At 47.4% G+C, this 22724-nt stretch overlaps 2 protein-coding genes across 2 annotated transcripts; both read left to right on the top strand.

Moving 5' to 3' along the window:
* The first annotated feature begins 8083 nt into the window (after positions 1 to 8083).
* On the top strand, positions 8084 to 9019 carry LOC102445014 (olfactory receptor 51G2-like). Its single transcript, XM_006132561.2, has one exon. It carries the CDS (start codon positions 8084 to 8086, stop codon positions 9017 to 9019), a length of 936 nt encoding a protein of 311 aa, XP_006132623.2.
* Positions 9020 to 18976: 9957 nt separating this feature from the next.
* Positions 18977 to 19912, top strand: LOC102444774 (olfactory receptor 51G2-like). The gene has a single exon (XM_006132560.2). It carries the CDS (start codon positions 18977 to 18979, stop codon positions 19910 to 19912), a length of 936 nt encoding a protein of 311 aa, XP_006132622.2.
* Positions 19913 to 22724: the final 2812 nt, after the last annotated feature.

The following is a 22724-nucleotide window of genomic DNA, read 5'->3' as shown; positions in this document are numbered from 1 at the left end:
ACGTACCTGAAGGAAAGATGCTGAGCTGCCCAGTTGGACCTGCTTGGTGATAAGTGTTCAGCATAGATGGAGTGTTGTTCCCAGCTTGAGGAGGAGGACAATTAGGAACATAAGACCATAAAACCTTCCATAGATGAAACATTGGTCTGATTCACTATCTCAATATCCTTTCTTGTGACAGCTGTCAATGCCGGTTGCTTAGGTGGGAATTAACAGAACACACAATTAACAACAAGTGATCAAGATAAGTGATTATTCCCCTTTATTTGGCTCTGGTGAGGCCACATTTGGAGGACTGTGTCCAGTTCTGGGACCCCCACTGTAGAAAGGATGTGGACGCATTGGAGAGGTCTAGTGGAGGGCCACCAAAATAATTAGGGGGGTGGAGCACATGACCTATGAGGAGACACTGAGGGATCTGGGTTTGTTTAGTCCGCAGAAGAGAAGAGTGAGGGGGGATTTGATAGCAGCCTTCAGCTTCCTGAAGGGAGGTTCCAAAGAGGATGGAGAAAGGCTGTTCACAGTAGTGACGGATGACAGAACAAGGAGCAATGGTCTCAAGTTACAGTGCGGGAGGTTTAGGTTGGATATTAGGAAAAACTGTTTCCCTAGGAGGGTGGGGAAGCACTGGAATGGGTTACCTAGGGAAGTAGTGGAATCTCCATCACTAGAGGTTTTAATGTCTCGGCTTGACAAAGCCCTGGCTGGTTTGATTTAGTTGGGATTGGTCCTGCCTTGGGCAGGGGGCTGGACCTAATGACCTCCTGAGGTCTCTTCCAGCTCTATGATTCTATGATTCTATGATCTCACAGGTCACGGCTTTGTTTGGCCAAGCGGGGAATAGAAAATTCTTCCAGTCACTGAACTGTCCATTGCCATGAGCATACATGTGTTAGTATAACTATAGATATTGATCCAGATTGCTATGCCGTACTTCACTAACAACATAGCTGGCCAAGTGCCTTTGCATCTTCATGGATCTTGCAGTCATTGGGGAGTTTGCTCAGGGTCTGTTGCACTAATGGTACGTCTAAACTACATGGCTCCGTTGACGGAGCCATGTAGGTTTGTTTGTTTGGCAAAGGGAAATGAAGCCGCCATTTAAATAATAGCGGCTTCATTTAAATTTAAATGGCTGCCCCGCTCTGCCGATCAGCTGTTTGTCGGCAGATCGGGGCAGTCTGGACACTCCTTTGTCGACATGAAAGCCCTTTATTGACCTCCCCGGTAAACCTCATCCTATGAAGCATAACGGGGAGGTCGATAAAGGGCTTTCAGGTCGGCGCGGGAGCATTCAGACTAGTGTGCTGAGCCGACAAACAGCTGTTGTCAGCTGTTTGTAGGCTCAGCGCAGCAGCCATTTAAATTTAAATGAAGCCACAATTATTTAAATCGCGGTTTCATTTCCCTCTGCCGATCAGCCTAATCTACATGGCTCCATGAATGGAGCCATGTAGTTTAGACACACCCTAATTGTCTGGACAGCGCTGGGACAGCACCCAGGGAGAACACAGCTAACAGCCTAATATCGTCCAACTTCTGTCAACATCACCCAGGTGTAACTACATTTCGCCACTCAGACATACTCAGTATTCTTAACTTCACATAAATAAATGATACATGCACACAAATTGCACTTTTATATTTCCCAAATCATAACTTTTCCAATAACACCTCACAAGACCCATTCTGTTCAAGATGCATTACCATTTTGTCATAATCATACATACTGAGGCCACTGTGATGAACATGGGGACAATGTTATGATGATCTCCTCAGCTGCCCTGATACTTGCATACTGCATATGAAAACTCAGGTTTTTGGGGAAGAGAAAAGATTTTCCTGTGCAGGTGGTGGGGGGGGGGGGGGAGGAGTTGGTTTTGGGATCTTAAGAGATCTAGTGCAGTACAGAGGAACAGTCTGGATTGCCGGTGGTAACAGAGGGGGCCAGTTGTTGCTCAGGACTCCAGCCACTGGGGCTGGGGCAGCACTGAGCTCTTTCTGGAAAAGGAAGGGCATTTCTAGAAGTGGAGGAGGGTGGTACTGCAGGCAGAAAAAGGGGTAGGGGGCAAACATCCCCAAAGTGGGACTCCACCTTCTGCCCATGTTGGGAACTTTTAGGCAATGGATAGATAATGAAAGAGAAAAAAACCCAATAACACCATGGTCACTCGATAATTGCCAAGGTTTGTGCATTCCCTCGGAAGTATCTGCACTGGCCACTGCCAGGAGGTAGGACGCTGGGCTAGATGGACCATTGGTCTGACCAGCAAGGCTGCTCTGATGTTTTCCCATTGTTCCTCTGATGGAGGGGCTGCTGCACACAGGCCTGTTCCAGAGACCACTATTGTCTGGGGTTGGCAGAGCCACTCTGCAGGGACAGCTCAGCATGGGAAGCTGATTAGCAGCTGCCACCGATGGGTGTGGTCCTGGAACACAAGGCCAGATGCTCATGGAATGAGCTGGGTTGGAATACAGAGACTACCCCCTTCCCCAGCCCCTCCCCCACACAATATTATAACTCCAAATAAATGTTTCCTTTTCTGTAGTTTTCTGGAGGTTCGTCTTCATGCCCAAGGGATCGTTTTTCTCTGAAAACTCAGCTGCCAACAGGCTCCTCAGCTGCTGCAGCCTGGACCCCTCCAACAGCAATGGGAGGCTGTTCATCTGCCTCTCCTTTGTAACGTCAATGAATGTCGCACTGGCAGAGTCTCTGGTTGCACTCTGGGTAGGGGAAGGTCCACACCTCCTGACCTGTCCCTGGCTGGGGTCCTCTGCCCATCTGCGACTCTAACCAGCCTCCCTATCACTCTGCGGCAACCTCTGCTCTGTGGAGCACCCCTTCAGCATATCCTGCAGGCAAAGGCGACTGTGACAGGCCCTTGCTGTAGGGCCCAGGAGAGGGCCCTAGAGCAGTTGTGGAGGCTCAGATTGTGGGTGAGCCGGGTGGTGTAGCTGCCAGTGCATCAGTGAGATCTGCTCTTAACTTTGGGGATCCCTGGATCCTGGATCCCTCTTTTCATTCCTCAATGAGAAGAGACGGGATCTCTCCCTCTGAACAGATCTGAAGAAAATGGACATGTATGGAATCTCTCTTCTCTGTCCTGCACCCTGGGTTTGTTAGGCAGGAGAGGGGGCTGCTGGGGAGAAATGTGCTCCAATATTATTATTCTTGTTTGCTTTACTTCAGCAAGATCAAAGCTTTGACTGCATCATAGTTACTATGTGGCTGCACCTGAGGGAGCCATGCGACTAATCAGACCTGGAGTAACAGAGACAACCCAGTTTCCAGGAACAGTTAACAGTATCCCTCAAGATTTGTCCTGAAACAGGGATTAAAACTAGTGCACAGGAAGGCAAGCAGGAGAGGTGACATGACAGTGAAGTGGCCCCCAAGGGAAGATACAAACATGCTAAATAAAGGCAGTTGCCTTCCTATCTGAATAGACATGGGCTGCTGCCTGTACAACGTCTCCGATGGTTCCTTGTCCTTCACAGTGAAGACCTCTGGTGCCAGCGGCTCCCTTCTAGCAGGAACTGGGTACGTTGGCAGGTTACAGACTGGTAACATGGCAAGTGCAGGGCAAAGGCTGCAGGCTGTTTGCATTGGCAGCTGTTCTGTGCAGCAGCAGAGGACTCAGCTGGGCTGTCGGGGTGACTCAGTGACAGGGCTGGAGAGCAGGAAGTGCTAGGGAGCTTGGGAACCCTACCTTACATCTTCCCATTGTCTTCAGTGGGTTATTCAAGGTTCACAGAAATGTGACCTTCAAAGCAAGCTCAGAGTATTAAAAAACCAATGACCCAGGTCAGGTTTTTTCAATAGGTCCCCTTTCTAGAGGAGCCATGTGCTCTGGGCCCAATCTTGCCAGGACTGTGCAGGAGGAGACCCTATGGAATAACAATGACTGGTTCCCAAATCACCTCAATTTTTTTAAGCAAACACATTTTACATGGTTTTACTCTCTGGCTCAATTGTGGGGGCAGGAACACAGACCTGTGTAGCTCTGTGGTAACAGGTCCAATAGGGCATATTTCTGTTTTTTGACAAGCTGAGGGCTCCAGCATTTCTCCCCTCAAAGTTACAGGGCGACCAGCATCCCTGCCCCCCTCTGCTCTGTGACTCCCACATTTCAGACCTTGTAGCTTTCCCCATCATGGAGTGGAATCCAATGATCCTCCCACCCTCGGACTTGGCTCTGGGCTACAGCACAGTGCAGCTCAGAATGGGTTCCACTCCTGTGGTTCTTCCCTTTGGGAGGCTGAGTAGTGGCGAGACGACTGACCGGCCAGCCTTCTTCAGCCAAAATGCTGTGTAATCTGAACTGTAGGAAGGAAGCGTAACGTGGAGGAACAGGAGGGTTTCCAAACAACAGTCTGTCCACTTCTCTGATCCCAGCCCCTCACTCTGACAGGGATCCAGGCAGGCCGAGGGGATTCCGACTTCTCCAGCGGCGTCTGTGCCTGTCGGTCTGCAGAGCTTCTCAGCAACCGCTGCCCCACCTCTGAGCAGATTCCCAGAGCTGGCAGAACAAGCTGTGTTATGTGGCTGGAGCCTGGAAATAGGCTCTGCCTAGCTTGCAACTCTGGTGTGATCTCTCAGCCTCCCTGGAGTGCTCCTGCTTGTTTTCCCACAGTCTGCTCTTAAAATAAGGAGAGTCAGACTGGTTTCACCTAACACAGGCATAACAGCCACATCCCAATAATCAGTGCAATATAGCTCTGCTGGAAATATCCCAAGAATTGCGTGTAACACTCATTCCTTATGGCAGCTCAGATCCAGGTCTCTCTCTATCGCATTCCTAGAGAGTGACACACTGAGAGCTCAGGGAATGAATATTTCCTATATAGCCCTTAATGACTTTTACCACTCCAGAGACAGGCTCCAGAGTGAGGAGAACTACTCAGCAATTAACCCAGGGACAGAGGAGCTACTAGACATTTGTTTAATGAAAAGTGATTGAATGAGGGCTGGACGCTGGATTCTTTTCAGAGTCTGCGGAAATCCCGATGATGGACACATTTTAGATCCCTGTAACCTCAGAAAGCATCTCCGAAAGAAGATTAGAGGATTAAGAATCACTTCATGTGTATGGACTAAAATACAGATGTGCAAATTGTATGCCAAAAATGTCTTTATTATAAAAATATGACAAAGGAACCCATCATGGTTGCCTGTATATCAAAAGCCAGGGGCAGAACTGTTGTAGTGCCTTCAGGAAGGAGAAGTGGAATTCTTGGAAGAATTCCTGGAGTCAGAGCGTATCACTGAGTGCAGGGAAAGTTATAGGCCCCAGTTCTTCTAGAATTAACACCGGTAAATTTGGAGTGACAGGGATGCAGTTGAAGTCAAATTTACTGAATTAGTAACCTGGTCCTAAGAATTTATCCTAAGTATTGCAAAGAGGCCGGAGCATAATTTAAACTCTCAGGCATGGGGGAAATAAATCTATGTAACAAGGCAGATAAACATATTTATAAATAGTGATAGAAATGTAGCCGTGTTAGTCTGGTGTAGCTGAAACACAATACAGGACTATGTAGCACTTTAAAGACTAACAAGATGGTTTATTAGATGATGAGCTTTTGTGGGCCAGACCCACTTCCTGTCTAATATCTGTTTTGTGGGCATTGATCCTTTGGCGAAGTGTCTGAGACGTTTGTCCAATGTACAAAGCAGACGGACACTTTCGGCACATGATAGCATAGATTATATTTCTGGATGCGCAGGAATATGTGTTCTTGATCTTATAACTCACTTGGTTAGGCCCAATAATGGTATCAGCAGAGTGAATATGTGGACAAAGCTGGCAACGGGGTTTGTTGCAAGGGAAGGTACCAGGGTTGGTATTAGTGTGGTATGTCCTGTGGTTGTTGGTAAGAATCATCTTGAGGTTAGGTGGTTGTCTATAGGAGACTATGGGTCTGTCTCCCAGAGCCTCTTGGAGTTTAGTATCCTGTTCCAGTATAGGCTGTAGTTTATTGATAATGTGTTGGACAGATTTAAGTTGGGGGCTGTAGGTGATGACAAGTGGTGTTCTATTGTTGGTTTTCTTGGGTCTGTCTTGAAGTAGATGGTTTCTAGGTATTCGTCTGGCTCTTTCAATTTGCTTTTTTATTTCTCTGGGTGGGTAGTTGAGGTTTATAAATGCTTGGTAGAGATCCTGAAGTTTCTGGTCTCTGTCAGTGGGATTAGAGCAGATGTGTTTGTATTGAAGGGCTTGGCTATAGATGATGGATCGTATGGTGTGTGCTGGATGGGAGCTGGATGGAGTCAGTGGGTTTTCTGTAGAGGGTGGTGTCTAATTTTCCATTCTTGATTTGTACTGTGGTATCCAGGAAATTGATTTCTCGTGTAGAATGGTCCAGGCTGAGATTGATGGTGGGGTGTAGGTTGTTGAAATCTCTGTGGAATGTCTCCAGTGTTTCTTGGCCATGCGTCCAGATCATAAAGATGTCATCGATGTAGCATAAGAAGAGAAGGGGTAAAAGGGGACAGGAGTTGAGGAAGCGTCACAAAGAAAAAACAGTTTCTTGCCATTTCAACCAGAAAGGACACTGTCTCAGTGACTTAATTACCTGCATCCTGCTTCAGAAGCCTTTTAAATCTACTCTTGAAAGGGAATCCTCTGAACTGTCAGTCATGCTAAAATTCTACACTCTATGTGGGGGGCTCAACAAAGACTCTAGCTATCTCACCCATTACAAAGATAGCTTCCCCAATTATCACCTCTAATACCATTAGCTCACAGACATTTACCTTCCCCCCCCCCGCATCCCCCTTCTGTTCTGAAATGTGATTTGTCCTTTTCATATGTGTTCACTTTTTTAAAAAAAATTGTATCCTTTGGTATATATGGTTGTGACTATTTTCTTCCACTATTTGATCTGAAGAAGTGGGTCTGGCCCACGAAAGCTCATAATCTAATAAACCATCTTGTTAGTCTTTAAAGTGCTACATAGTCCTGTATTTTGTTTCATATTTATAAATAATGAGGGTAGAGAAATACAAAGACGCCCATGCACTTCCCTTGCTTTTATACACACAGGCTACGTCTACACTGGCCCCTTTTCCGGAAGGGGCATGTAAATTTCAGCAGTCGTCGTAGGGAAATCCGCGGGGGATTTAAATATCCCCCGCGGCATTTAAATAAAAATGTCCGCCGCTTTTTTCCGGCTTTTAAAAAAGCCGGAAAAGAGCGTCTAGACTGGCCCCGATCCTCCGGAAAAAGCGCCCTTTTCCGGAGGCTCTTATTCCTACTTCAAAGTATTCCTACTTCAAAGTAGGAATAAGAGCCTCCGGAAAAGGGCACTTTTTCCGGAGGATCGGGGCCAGTCTAGACGCTCTTTTCCGGCTTTTTTAAAAGCCGGAAAAAAGCGGCGGACATTTTTATTTAAATGCCGCGGGGGATATTTAAATCCCCCGCGGATTTCCCTACGACGACTGCTGAAATTTACATGCCCCTTCCGGAAAAGGGGCCAGTGTAGACGTAGCCACACCGTGATACAGTGGGTCAACCCAGAAGTGGAGGGACAGTTAAGGTGTGCGTGGGAAGGTCACAGCTGCAGAAAAATAGACCACTCCAGTAGATTGTGGAACTCACGGTCACAAGTTATCAGTTGGAAAACAGCTCAGCAGCCTACAGAGAGGGACAGGATGTTTGTATGGGAAACCAAACAATCTAAATACTATAGTGAGGATTGTTGTTTTGAAAAGTCTTGGAATGGCTGTAAACATTCCTGATTTATTCCACAAAATGTACAATCTCATGGGTGTCTGAGGGAATCTTTCCCTCAGAGATGGATGTTTCTTAGCTACCTATTGAAGATCTCTTTCTATCTTCCTCTGCAGCATCTGGATCCAGCCATTAGATACCCTAGAGGTCTAATCCAGTCTGACAGTGCCTCGCTTCCTACCGGGCTTTAAATGCAAAACATTGTTTTTGTTGGTCTTCCAGTGGGTCCTGGGTGTCTGTAGACTTGCACTGGGAGCATAAAGAGGTCTTACTGAATACCATCTAGTCTCCTGTTCTTTTTCTTTTCAGGAAGGAAACCACGGAACTCTCCAGACCCTCCCCAGTACATGATGTCAGCTGTGAATGACACCACATTCACACATGCAGCATTCCTTCTCACCGGGATACCTGGGCAGGAAGACTACCATGTCTGGATCTCTATCGCCTTCTGCTTACTATATGCTATTTCGATTGTAGGAAATTCAGTCATTCTGTTCATTGTAATAAAAGACCCAAGCCTCCACGAGCCCATGTACATTTTCCTTTCCATGTTGGCACTTACAGACCTTGGCTTATCGATAACCACCATGCCAACGATACTGGGCATATACTTATTTAACTCTAAAGTGATCACCCTTGATGCCTGTTTGACCCAGCTGTTCTTCATCCACACACTTCAATGCATTGAATCCTCCATACTCTTGCTGATGGCCTTCGACCGCTTCATCGCCATCTGTATCCCACTGAGATACACGTCCCTCTTAACCCTCCCGAGAACACTGTTGATGGGACTGGTGTGTGTGCTTAGAGGTGTAGCCTCTATGTTTCCACTCCCACTTCTTCTGAAACGGTACCGATACTGTCGAGCCAATATCCTCTCCCATTCCTACTGTCTGCACCAGGCAGTCATGAAGATGGCTTGTTCAGATATTCAAGTCAACAATATCTATGGCTTGTTTATTACACTCCTCACGATGGGTTTGGACTCGCTGCTAATTCTCCTGTCTTACGTGATGATCCTCAAAACAGCACTGAGTGTGGTGTCCCTCGGGAAGTGTCTCAAGCCCCTGAACACCTGTCTCCCCCACATCTGTGCTGTCCTGCTCTTCTACACTGCAGAGTTGAGCCTTGCTGTGATATACAGATACGTGAAGGGCTCTTCTCACTTGCTTGCAGTTCTCGTGGGCTATGTTTCTCTGCTCGTTCCACCCGTGATGAACCCCATCATATACAGCATCAAAAGCAAACAGCTTCGTGCGAGGATCACCAGGGTGTTCGTCAAATGAAGGGTCAGTTTGGCACCCATCTGCAGTGCATCTTACACGGGCCATGAAAAGCAAAAACACAAGTTACCTAACCCATCCTGGCCCTTACTTCTGGGGTGACATTAAATTCATTTTACCACTGAGAGGAGACAGCTTTTGGTGGGACGCAAGGCCTGGATCAATGGTAGTGACTGTTCCCATTCATTTAGTTTTAGGTTGGACATTAGCAAAAACTTCATAACCGTCAGGGTTGTCAAACACTGGAATAAGTTGCCTAGGGAGGTTGTGGAATCTCCATCTCTGGAAATATTTAAGAGCGGGTAAGATAGACATCTACGAGGGATAGTCTAGACAGTGTTTGGTCCTGCTGTGAGGGCAGGGACTGGACTTGATGGCCTCTTGAGGTCCCTTCCAGTTCTAGTGTTCTATGATTCTATGATTGATCAGAATTCAGGGGGGAGGAGACAAAGGCAGAGAGCAGTACTGGAAAGTATCCATGTTCAAGGAGAACTAGGGACTGGTGGGGTGTTGGCCCATAGACTGATGTATGAGTGGGTGCTCCAGCCTCAGTATTCATGTTGACAGAGTCAATAAAGAGAAGTGATGTGAATGTTGTTTCCCATTTCCTCTGGATTATCACTGTCCCATCTCTGGTTAAACCTCCCAGTACCATGAAAAAAGCCACAGAAGTGTTTTTCAGTCACACTCCTGGCTTTCCTGAGCCAGAGTATTCTGCACACGTGGAGCCAATGACGAATTAGTGGAGATGGGTTAAAAAGGGCTCCCCTTCTGTTAGCTCACTGCGCACAAGGAGCTGAGGAGAGAAGGTGCCATGCAGGGTCTGGGAGGAGGAAGCACACATAGGTACAAGGAGGAACAGCCTGCAGTAAGGAAAGTGCTGGGGAAGACTGTGAGGAAGTAGTCCAGGGGATGATAGTTGCCACGCAGCTGATACTGGACATATTAAAGGTAGCTGATATCACTCGGTACCTGGGCTAGAACTCAGGATAGAGCGTGGCCTTGGGTCCTTCCCTCCACCAACTCCCCATTTTAGTACTGGCAAAGGACTAGTGTTTTGATAAAGGGGTCTGCCCTGCCCAGAATCACTTGGAGGGGCCACAGGGACTCTGGAGTTTAGTAGTCCCTTTTTCCCCCATGCTGGCCAACGATGAGAGTGGTTCAACAAAAAGCAAGGCGGTGTCCTCAGGAAAGTGTCTAAAGTGAGGGCTGCTATGAGCCCCTGAGGCAAGCCTTCTGCCTGAAAGTGCAGGACCCGCCAAGGAGGAGTTTTTGACACAGAGCCTATTGCTGGATCAACATGCAGTTACTCTCGACAACATATATTCAGTTCCTCAAAGCTTCACACACATCGCTTATAACTGACAAGATAGTGGAATTTAAGAGCATGGAAAAGAATGATGCTTGGCTGGAAGTTGCCTGTGAGGCCTGTAGTAAATGAAATGAACAAAGTTTATTACAAAAAATGACTCTTGAAGATTTTCACAGGGATTTCAACAACTTCCACCCCACTGTTAACCTTAGCCTGGACCAGTCCACACGGGAAATCCACTTCCTGGACACTACAGTACAGTCACACGAGGTACACATTTCCACCACCTTATACTGGAAACCTACCAACTTACATGCCTCCAGCTTCCCTCCAAGACACATTTCCAAATCAACTGTTTACAGCCAGCCCTAAGATACAGCCAGATTTGCTCCAATCCCACAGACTGAGACAAACACCTACAGGATCCATATCAAGCATTCGTAAAACTGAAATACCCACTCGGAGAAGTGAAAAAAAACAGATTGAGAGAACCAGACGAGTACCCAGACATCAGCTTTTTCAACACAGGCCCTACAAAGAAAGCAACAGGACACCACTTATCATCACCTACAGCCCTCAACTTAAACCCCTCCAACACATTATCAACAACCTACAACCAATTCTGGAAAATGACCCTCAGGGTATGTCTGCACTACATGGCTCCATCAACGGAGCCATGTAGATTACCTTTGTAGACATAGGAAAATGAAGCAGAAATAATCGACGCTTCATTTAAATTAAAATGGCTGCCGCACTGTGCCGATCAGCTGTTTGTTGGCACAGAGCTGTAGTCTGGACGCTCCGCAGTCGACATTGAAGGCATTTGTCGACCTCCCTTGTATGCCTTGTGGGATGAGTTTTACTGGGGAGGTCAACAAATGCCTTTGATGTCAACTGCGGAGCGTCCAGACTACAGCACTGTGCCGACAAACAGCTGATCGGCACAGTGCGGCAGCCATTTTAATTTAAATGAAGCAGCAATTATTTAAATTGCCGCTTCATTTTCCTATGTCTACAAAGGTAATCTAAATGGCTCCGTTGACGGAGCCACGTAATGTAGACATACTCTCACTCTCACAGGCCTTGGGGGACAGGCCAATCCTCACCTACAGACAACCCCGTAACCTTAAACAAATTCTTTCCAATAACCATGCACCTCCATCATATTCACCCAGGAACCCACCCCTGCAATCAACCCTGATGCCAACTCTGTTCACACAACTAGACAGAAGATATCAACACAGGACTTAACCACATAAACTACTACATCAGAGGCTTACACAACTGCACATCCACCAATGTGATTTATGCCATCAAGTGCCAGCAATGCTCTCTGCCATGGATATTGGTCAAACTGGACAGTCTCTATGAGAAAGTATTAATGGACACAAATCAGATATCTGAAAAGGCAACAGACAGAAACCTGTTGGGGAATATTTTAACTTGCCTGGTCACTCACTAATAGATCTCAAAGTCACTGTATTATTTCAAGACTATTTCAAAAGCCAGATCAACAGGGAAGCTACAGAACTTAATTTCATTTACAAATTTGATTCCTATAACAGAAGTCTAAACAAAGACATTAGGTGGATGGCCCACTATGTTCCACATCCTAGTGATATAAAAAAATGATCAAAGGGTACTTAAAGTGGGCACTAAGTATTTTTATCTGCTTAATTTATCATGACACTATAATTGACAAATTCTTTCCTCTTTTTTTCTTTTTTTTCCCTCTTCTTCCCCCAACCCATCCCCTCTCTGATATTTATTTGAAAATGGGGCCTCTTAAATGCCATTCATTTCAAGGAAGTGGGTTGTGCCCACGAAAGCTCATGATACCATCTACTTTTTTGTTAGTCTCTAAGGAGCTGCAAGACTATCTGTTGTTTTTTAAGTTTTTCCAGTTACAGACTAACTCAGCTTCCCCTCTGACAGTTTTTTACAATTAGAGCTACAAAACTGGTCACAAGTATTTTAAAAGAAACACAGAGACAAGAAGTAAGCAATAATTCTCCTGTGGTCTGAAAAGTTGCCAAATGAAATAAGGTTTCAATCTCAGATCCTGATGACAGTAAAAGCCTTCAAATGATGATGGCCATCCCACTAAGTGTTATGGGTTTCTGGGATGATGGGTAAATATCCGCCCCATAAAACATCCTCCCATAAATAATGGGGGCATGTAGTAGGAAGAGGACCTGAAATATAAATTGTAACATAGTTCTTGTGTGAGGCCTTAGGCCTGAACTAAAGTACCCATCAAGCTTTACTTCTATAAAGCAAAAGCGCAAAGTCAAGTTCTGCCTGCTTGCAAGCATAGAGCATCGGGCAAGAACAGGGCGATGTTGCAGAAACACACATTCCTAAGTAATGTTGGGCATAAGAATATATAGGCCAATACATTCCACAAAGGTGGCACTAGAACACCTCAATACCAGCCCTACTCCCTAAGGGTAACAGAACACTCTGACCAGTGCTGAAGATCAAGTCATCCCAACAGCATGATGGATAGAGGGGTTTTGATCAAACCAACATGTGCAAAGCAATGAGCAGACCTTGGATACGTCAGTGTGTGGCACCCTAATATATCCGGAGAGATGCGTAAATTGTCTGTATCTGTTCATATGGATGTATCTCAGGGCACATCTAGACTTGCTTTTACTTTTGAAAGAAGATATGCAAATTTGGTGTGAATTTGCGTATCTTCTTTCGATCACTTTTTCAAAAGAGATTCTTTCGAAAAAGAAAGTAGTCTAGATGCAATTCTTTTGAGAAAAAAAACCCTTTTTCAAAAGAACCGTTCTTCATAAAAAAATGAGGTTTACACGATTGTTTTGAAAAAGGGGTTTTTTCTTGAAAGAACTGCATCTAGACTACATTTTTTTTTAAAGAACCTCTTTCGAAAAAGCGATCGGAAGAAGATTTGCAAATTCATGCCAAATTTGTATATCTTCTTTCGAAAGTGAAAGCAAGTCTAGATGTGCCCTCAGAGGGAACGGCTTTGTCGGCCAAGGGGGGAAAGGAAAGTTCTTCCATTCACCGAACCGGTCCATTGTCATGGGCATACATGTGTGAGTGTAACTGTAGACATTGACTGAGAGAGGTAGAGCTGTGCTTCTCTACCAACATACCTGTCCAAGTGCCTTTGCATCTTCACGATCTTGTGGTCGTTGGGGACTTTGCTCAGGGTCTCTTGTGCGCACAGTGCTGGGACAGCACCCAGAGAGAATGCAGCCACACAGCTGAACATCTTCCAACTTCTCTCAACATCATCCAGGTGTAACTACAGCTGACTACTCAGGCATACTCAATATTCAGAACTTCACATACAAAAAATGATGTGTGCACACAAATTGCACTTTTATATTCCCCCAGTCATAACTTTTCCATTGACACCTCATAAGACCCATTTTGTACAAGATGCATTATAATTTTTTTATAATCATACATACCGAGGCCATTATGATGCACATGATGGCAATGTTATGAGCCTCCTCTGTTGTCCTGTTACCTGCCTCATGCATATAAAAATCTCAGGTTCTTCAGGAAGAGAAATCTTTTTCCCTGGAGGAGGAGACCTTAGGGTCTCAAGAGAGCAGATGGAGCAGAGTTAAGGAGAGCTCTGCATGGCGTGGGGTGGTGGATGAGCTCAGGGCTCTAGACACAGGGAATGCAGGGGGCTCGGAGCTTAATCTGGGAAAGGGAGGCATTTCTAGAGTTGAGGGGGTATCCTGCATGCAGAAGAGTGGGCAGGAAGGCTAACATCCCTGAAGTGGGGCTCCAGCCTGTGCCCATGTTGGGAACTTTTAAGAAAGGGATAGATCATGAGAAGGAAAATAACATAGCACCGCTCTATACATCCATGGTACAGCAACATCTCAAAAACCGAGTGCAGTTCTGGTTGCCCTATCTCCCCTCAGAAGATCCTGCAGGTCTGTGTTCCTGTGCTTACAACTGAGCCAGAGAATAAAAATATTTGAAATGCATTTTCGATAGGCAAATAAATAAATACATGGAGGTGATCTGGGAACTAGTCATTGTTATTCCGTAGGGTCTCCTCTTGCACAGCCCTGGAAGAACTGGGCCCAGAGCACATGGCTCCTCTAGAAATGGAACCTACTGAAAAACCTGACCTGGATCATTGGCTGTTTAATGCCCTGAACTTTCTTTGGAAGTCACATTTCTGTGAACCTTGCATAACCAACCCACCCTGGAGCATGGACAGATGGAGAGGAGGGTTCCCAAGCTCCCTAGCACTGCCTGCCCTCCAGACCTATCGCTGAGTCACCCCGACAGCCCCGCTGAGTCCTCTGCCACTGCACAGAACAGCTGCCAATGCAAACAGTGGGCAAAGGCTACTGTGACAGGCCCCAGTTGTAGGGGCCTGGAGAGGGTCCTAGCACAGTTGTAGAGGCTCAGCTAGTGGATCGGTGGGTCACTGAGATCTGCTCATAACCTTGGGGATCCCTGGATCCCCCTTTTTCATTCCTTAGAGAGAAGAGAACGGATCTTTTCCCCTGAACTGATCCAAACAAAATTTCCATGTATGTGGGCTTGTGGACACTGCCTTCTCTGTGCTACACCCTGGGTTTGTTATGCAGGAAGGGGGGCTGCTGGGGAGAAATCAGTTTCTATAATATTATATGTGTTCACTTTATTTCAGTAAGATCACTGCTATGGCAGCATCATAGTTACCATGTGGCTGCACCCAAGGGAGCCATGAGACCAATCAGACCCAGAGTAATAGGGCTGACGAGCTAAGCTTCCAGGAACAGAGGTGGGATTTCTGTTCCTGGGATTTGTCCTGTGATGGGAGTTGAAGCTGGTACGCTCAAAGCCAAGCAGTTGAGGTTCCCTGATGGCCAAGTGGCCCCAAGGGAAGGTACAAACGTGCTGCATAAAGGCAGTTGCCTCCCTAGCTGAACACGCACTGCCTGCTGCCCGTGCAACCACACTGATGGCTCTTTGTTCACTGGGATGAAGACCTCTGTTGCCAGCGACTCCCTTCTAGCAGGAACTGGGTACGTTGGCAGGTTTCACTGTCTGTAACATGCCAAGTGCAGGGCAAAGGCTGCAGGCTGTTTGCATTGGCAGCTGTTCTGCGCAGCGGCATAGGACTCAGCTGGGCTGTCCCAGGTTACTAAGCGATGATGCTGGAGGGCGGGCAGAGCTAGGGAGCTTGGGAACCCTCCCCTCCTGATGTCCACGCTCCATGGTGGGTTGGTTATTCAAGGTTCACAGAAATGTGACTTTCAAAGAAAGCTCAGGGCATTAAACAGCCAATGATCTAGGTCAGGTTTTTCAGTAGGTTCCATTTCTAGAGGAGCCACGTGCCCTGGGCCCAGTTCTTCCGGGGCTGTGCAAGAGGAGACCCCATGGAATAACAGCAACTAGGCTATGTCTAGACTGCAGGCTTCTTTCGAAAGAGGCTCTTTCGAAAGCATCTTTCGAAAAAGTATCTTTCGAAAGATCGCGTCTAGACTGCAGGCGGATCTTTCGAAAGAAAAATCCGCTTTTTCGAAAGAGAGCACCCAGCGAGTCTGGATGCTCTCTTTCGAAGATGGCCTCTTTACATTGAAGAACACCTTCCTTCGAAAGAGGAACTTTCGAAAGAAGGCGTTCTTCCTCGTGAAACGAGGTTTACCGCCATCGAAAGAAAAGCCGCGTTCTTTCGAAATAATTTCGAAAGAACGCGGCTTGAGTCTGGACGCAGGGGAAGTTTTTTCGGGAAAAGGCTACTTTTCCCGAAAAAACCCCTGAGTCTGGACACGGCCCTAGTTCCTAGATAATCTTAATTAATTTATTTATTTATAGAAAATGCATTTCAAATATTTTTATTCTCTGGCTCAATTGTGAGGGCAGGAACACAGACCTGTGTTGCTCTGTGGTAAAAGGTCCAATAGGGCATATTTTTGTTTTCTGACAAGCTGAGGGCTCCAGCATTTCTCCAGGCAGAGTTACAGGGTGGCCAGTGTCCCTGCCCCCCTCCGGCCTGTGAGTGCCACATTTCAGACCTCGTAGGCCTTCCCCATCATGGGGTGGAATCCGACGGTCCTCCCACCCTCAGACTTGGCCCTGGGCTACAGCGCAGAGCAGCTCATTGTGGATTCCACTCCTGTGGTTCTTCCCTTTGGGGGGCTGACTAGCGGTGAGACAAACGACCAGACGACCTTTTCCAACCAAACTACTGTGTAATCTGAATCACAGGAAGAAAGCGTAACGTGGAAGAACAGGAGGGTTTTCAAACAACAGTCTGCCCACATCTCTGCCCCCTGACTCCCACTCTCACAGGGACCCAGGCAGGCCAAGGCCCTTCAGACTGGCCCAGTGGTGTTTGTGCCTGTCGGTCTGATGAGCAACAGCTGGCCCACCTCTGAGCAGACTCCCAGGACTGACAGAACAAGATGGGGAACGTGGCTGGAGCCCGGAAACAGGCGCTTCCCAGCTTGTATCTCCAGTGTGATCTCTCAACCTCCCCGAGTTGCTCACTGAGCGACATCTTTCCTTGAGGTGTTGCTTCCCTTCCCGCTTGTTATCCAGCAGCCTGCTCTTAAACTAAGAAGAGCCAGACTGCCTTAATCTAACACAGTCATAACAGCAACATCCCAATAGTTAATGCAATATAACTCTGGAGGAAATATCCCAACACTCATTCCTTATGGCAGGTCAGCTCCATGTCTTCTCTATCAGAGGGGTAGCCGTGTTAGTCTGAATCTGCAAAAGCGGTGAGGAGTCCTGTGGCACCTTATAGACTAACTGAAGTGTAGGAGCATAAGCTTTCGTGGGCAAAGACCCACTTCGTCAGATGCATGTAGTGGAAATATCCAGAGGCAGGTATAAATATGCAGGTATAAATATCCACCTCGTCATCTCCAGCCTGATCCTGGCCTGCATATTTATACCCGCCTCTGGATATTTCCACTACATGCATCTGACGAAGTGGGTCTCTGCCCACGAAAGCTTATGCTCCTACACTTCAGTTAGTCTATGAGGGTATGTCTACACTACCCCACTAGTTCGAACTAGCGGGGTAATGTAGGCATACCGCACTTGCAAATGAAGCCCAGGATTTGAATTTCCCGGGCTTCATTTGCATAAGCCGGGCGCCGCCATTTTTAAATCCCGGCTAGTTCGAACCCCGTGCCGCGCGGCTACACGCGGCACGGAGTAGCTAGTTCGGATTAGGCTTCCTAATCCGAACTAGCTGTACTCCTCATTCCACGAGGAGTAAAGCTAGTTCGGATTAGAAGCCTAATCCGAACTAGCTACTCCATGCCGCGTGTAGCCGCGCGGCACGGGGTTCGAACTAGCCGGGATTTAAAAATGGCGGCGCCCGGCTTATGCAAATGAAGCCCGGGAAATTCAAATCCCGGGCTTCATTTGCAAGTGCGGTATGCCTACATTACCCTCCTAGTTCGAATTAGGAGGGTAGTGTAGACATACCCTAAGGTGCCACAGGACTCCTCGCCGCTTTTGCATATCTTCTCTATTGCACTCCTGGGTGTTATATATATATGAGAGAGAGAGAGAGACACTACACTCATGTGCAAAATAAAGTTCCATTTCCACAAATATTCAGGCTTTGACTTTTAAATTCACTTCCTGCAAGCCTACATAATGCCTGAATATGAGGTGTTGGGGTTACTATGTACTGGAGAGCAAGAGTTTGAGAACTCAGGGAATCAGTATTTCCTATACAGCCTCTGACGCCTGTTACCACTCCAGAGACAGGATGCCGACTGACAGAACAGAGACTGAGGAGAACCAGTCAGCTAGTAGCTTTTGCTTGCTGCCAAGTGATTGAATGAGGGCTGGGCACTGTATTTTCAGGATCCGAAGAAATGTAGATGACAGACACATTTTAGAACCCACTCGAACCTCAGAAATCATCTCTGAAAGACGATCAGAGGATAAGGAATCGATTCACATGTAGGGACTAAAATAAAGAGGTGTACATTTTATGCCAAAATTTCTTTATTAGAAAATATGAGAAAGGAACCCATCATAGCTTGCCTGTATATCAAAAGGTGGGGGCAGACCTGTTGGAATGTCTTCAGGAAAGAGCAGTGGTACTTTTATTGCTTAATGCAGTTTGCTGCAGAATGTATCTCAGAAGTACAAATCTTGTCTGCAATGGGTTTGTGCTATTAACTCTTTGTTCAGTGAAACATTGTCTGGAACTGTCTCCTGACAACTGACAAAAGTCTGTTTCTAACACATTCAGAGTCATGCAACCAGTCCCTCTGCAACACCTGTTGAAGACCTTTCAAAAAGGCCTGAGAGAAAAGTACAGCTGATCTGTATTTCAGCAAAGGTAAGGTGGTTCAATGTAATGTTTACCCAGCATCTGTAGTATGAGCATGGAGCAGGATATCTTTAGCTACCTGTTGAAGGTCTCTTTCTATCTTCCTCTGCAGCATCTGGATCCAGCCACTGGATAGACTACAGGTCTGATCCAGTCTGGCTGTGTTTTGTTTCCTACCTGGGCTTTAAACACAAAACACTGTTTTTTGTTGCTCTTCCTTTGGCCCTGGTGTCTTTACACTTGCACTGGAAGCATAAAGAGGGCTCACTGAATACCATCTAGTCTCCTGTTCTTTTTCTTTTCAGGAAGCAAAGCACGGAACTTCTCAGACCTGCCCTGGTCAATGATGTCCGCTGTCAATGACACCACATTCACACATGCCGTGTTCCTCCTCACAGGGCTACCTGGGCAGGAAGACTTCCATCTCTGGATCTCTATCGCCTTCTGTTTACTATATGTTATTTCTATCGTAGGAAATTCAGTCATTCTGTTTATTGTAATAAAAGATCCAAGCCTCCACGAGCCCATGTACATTTTCCTTTCATTGTTGGCCCTCACAGACCTTAGCTTATCGATAACCACCATACCAACGATACTGGGCATATACGTGTTTAACTCTAAGGAGATCACCCTGGATGTCTGTTTGGCCCAGCTGTTCTTCATCCACACGCTTCAGTGCATTGAATCCTCTGTGCTCTTGCTGATGGCCTTCGACCGCTTCATCGCCATCTGTATCCCACTGAGGTACACATCCATCTTAACCCTCCCGAGAACCCTGCTGATGGGACTAGTGTCTGTGCTGAGAGCCGTGGCCTCTATGTTTCCACTCCCACTTCTCCTGAAACGGTACCGATACTGCCGATCCAATGTCCTCTCCCATTCCTACTGCCTGCACCAGGATGTCATGAAAGTGGCCTGTTCAGATATTGCAGTCAACTACGTCTATGGCATGTTTACCACCCTCTCCACGGTGGGTTTGGACTCGTTGCTCATCCTCCTCTCTTATGTGATGATCCTCAAAACAGCGCTGAGTGTGGTGTCCCACGGGAAGTGTCTCCGGGCTCTGAACACCTGTGTCTCCCACATCTGTGCCGTCCTGCTCTTCTACATTGCCGAGATCAGCCTTGCCATTATACACAGATACGTGAAGGGCTCTTCTCACTTGCTTGCAGTTCTCGTGGGCTATGTTTCTCTGCTCGTTCCACCCCTAATGAACCCCATCATATACAGCATCAAAAGCAAACACCTTCGTGCGAGGATCATCAGGGTGTTTGTCAAATGAAGGGTCCATTCGGCACCCATCTGTAGTGTGTCTTACACGGGCCATGAAAAGCAAAAGCATGGATCTCCCAAGCCATCCTGAACCCTACTGCTGGGGTGACATGAAATTCATTTGACCACTGCGCAGAGACAGCTTCAGATGAGACCCAAGGCCAGCAGCAATGGAAGAGAAGGGCTTTCTCCACACACCGGTCAGAGCTCAGGGGGAAGGAGAAAAAGGCAGAGAGCAGTACTGGGAAGTGTCTGTGTTAATGGAGAGCCACGGGACCGGTGGGATGTTAGCCCATAGACAGATGTATTAGTGGGTGCGCCAGCCTCAGAACTCATGTTGATATGGTCAATAAAGAGAAATGATACGAATGTTGTTTCCCATTTCCTCTGGCTTGTCCATGTCCTGTCTCTGCTTAATCATCCAAGGATCATGAAAAAAACATGCAGAGTGTTTTTCAGTCATACCTCTGGTTTTCCTGAGCACTCTGCGTACTTCATGGTCCCTAAGCACTCCCCAGCTGTGGGCAGCGGCTATCCAAGGAGGAAGCCACCCTCCCTTTCCCCACACTCTCCGCCAGATGCCTACAATTGAGTCATGCAAGAGATGTGATTAATGCAGAAATCACAGGCGAATCCATCCATGTCACCCTCCTCCTCCTCCTGCATACAGCCCACTCCATACCGAGGCAGGGCAGAGCAGTGTGTGAGGGAGGATCTGACACACAGGAGTCCCGGCAAGGGATTCAGCTCCACATTTCCTTCTCCTCTCTGTGCAGCCTCAGCTGCTAGAAAGTTCTGGGAAGAGTCTTCTGCTAGCCCACAGGGTCACCGCTACCTCAGCCCAACCCCATCAGTGGAGGGTAAGCAGTGTTTCAAAAGGCAAATGCTGGACACATTCAGAAGCCCTGTCCCTTCTGTGTTCCTGACCCATCCCCCTGGAGGCCCAACCTTCTTCTCCTTCTCTGCACATTACACAGCTTGTTCTGCCACCACTGGGAGTCTCCCCCCACGTCTACCCTCATTGCTCCTCCTACGGTTGCCAGGTGTCCAGTTTTCTACCGGACAATCCGGTATTTGCACTGTCTGTCCGGTAGAAAAATTTAGAAAATACCGGATGTGTGCAATGTCTGGTATTTTCTGAATTCCCAGCTGGGCGCCGGACGGAAGCCTGGCGGAGGTCGGGGAGTGACTGGGAGGCGGGGCCATGACTGGTGCTGGGAGCCCTGTGGTTGCACGCAAAAGCTGGGTGGGGTGGGGTAGGGGCTGGGACTCCCAGCCACTCCCCCCGCCCAGCTTCTGCAGGTGACCAGATGCTCCTAACGCCAATCGCAGCCCCGCCTCCCAGCTGGGAGCCTCTGGTTGTGTGCAGAAGCTGGGCAGGGGGAGTGACTCCCAGCCACTCCCCCGCCCTCGCCCGACTTCTCCTTGCAACTAAAGGGAGTGCCTGCCGGGGGCACAGCCCGAAGGACTCTGGCCGTGGCCAGTGGCTGTACCCCTCCCCATGCCACCAGCTCTGCTTCCCGCCCCCCTTCCTCCACATCCCCTCCTCCTGTCCAGCCCCACGGCCCCCAACCCTCCCCCAACTCTGCTTCCCACCCCCCTTTCCTCCCGTCTAGCCCTGCGGCCCCCAGAACCCTCCCCACCAGCTCTGCTTCCCACCCTTCCCACCTCCCGGCCAACCCCACCCCCCTCCTGACTGGTTCTTCCCCCCACCCAATCAAGTGTGTCCAGTTTTTTGGCAGGGTCTACCTGGCAACCCTAGCTCCTCCTCTGGCCCCACTCCAGGTTAGAAACTAGAGATGGGCCATGACAACAACTGCCCAGGGAGCCCCAGAGCCACTGGGAAGAACCCCAGACCCTTTACACTCTTTCTCATCAGCAATGAAGCTCTTGTAGATGTGGCATGTAGCAAGTCAATACAAAAAATATCATTTCTCCTTTCACCAGAAGCTGGCATCACCCAATGAAGTTATTAGGCAGCAGGAATAAACCAAAGAAAAGGAAGCACTTCTCCACACGAAATTCAGTCGGCCTGTAGAATTCCTTCCCAGGGGATGTTGTCAAGGCCAAATGTATAACTGGCCAAACAAACAAACAAACAAACAAACAAACAAACAGAATTAGATACATTTATGGAGGATAGTTCCATCAATGACTATAACCCAAAATGGTCAGGAATACGACTGCATGGTCTCGGTGTCTCTAAATCTCTCCCTTCCAGAGGCTGGGAGCACATGATGGAGGATAGATCCCTCTATAATTACCTTGGTTTGTTCTTTCACTCTGAACTGCCTACATTGGATACTGTCAGAAGAGAGGACATTGGGCTAGATGGACTATAGTCCTGAATCAATATGGTCCTTCTTATTTTCTTAATTTCTTCCTCTGTCGGATGGGCTGCTGCAGAGAAGCCTTCTCCAGGGGATGCCTTCTCCTCAGATCTTCTGTATTAGCCTTTTAATTTCAAGTGCTATCAATGTGGTTCTATTATGGTTTAGGGAGATCCTATCCTTCTTGTGTAGGCTCTCCCTTTCCCCCATGTTTCCCCAGTTCCTATTAAATCTAACCCCCTCCTCTCTAAGACTTTGTTTCTTTGCTTTCTCTCAGAAAAGCTTGACCATTACTTTAGTGCAGGCCTCAGGCTGCACACTAGGCGTCAGATACAAAGGCTTATGTTTCAGGCCCTCTTCCTACTACAGAGAAAGAGGGGAGCTTGACAATAGACATTTTTCTTCCATGGACATTTTTGACCTGATCTAAAATGTGTAATTTTCATACATTATTTGGGCTGAGATTTCATAAAAAAGAAGATTTTTTTTTTC

This window comes from Pelodiscus sinensis, chromosome 1 (genome assembly GCF_049634645.1).
Source record: "Pelodiscus sinensis isolate JC-2024 chromosome 1, ASM4963464v1, whole genome shotgun sequence".
Classification (NCBI taxonomy): Eukaryota; Metazoa; Chordata; order Testudines; family Trionychidae; genus Pelodiscus; species Pelodiscus sinensis.
This window is presented reverse-complemented; position numbering and strand designations above follow the sequence as displayed.

Bases quoted from the DNA above. Each gene is read 5' to 3' on its own strand.
- LOC102445014 (XM_006132561.2), top strand. From the start codon at position 8,084: ATGTCAGCTGTGAATGACACCACATTCACACATGCAGCATTCCTTCTC.
- LOC102444774 (XM_006132560.2), top strand. From the start codon at position 18,977: ATGTCCGCTGTCAATGACACCACATTCACACATGCCGTGTTCCTCCTC.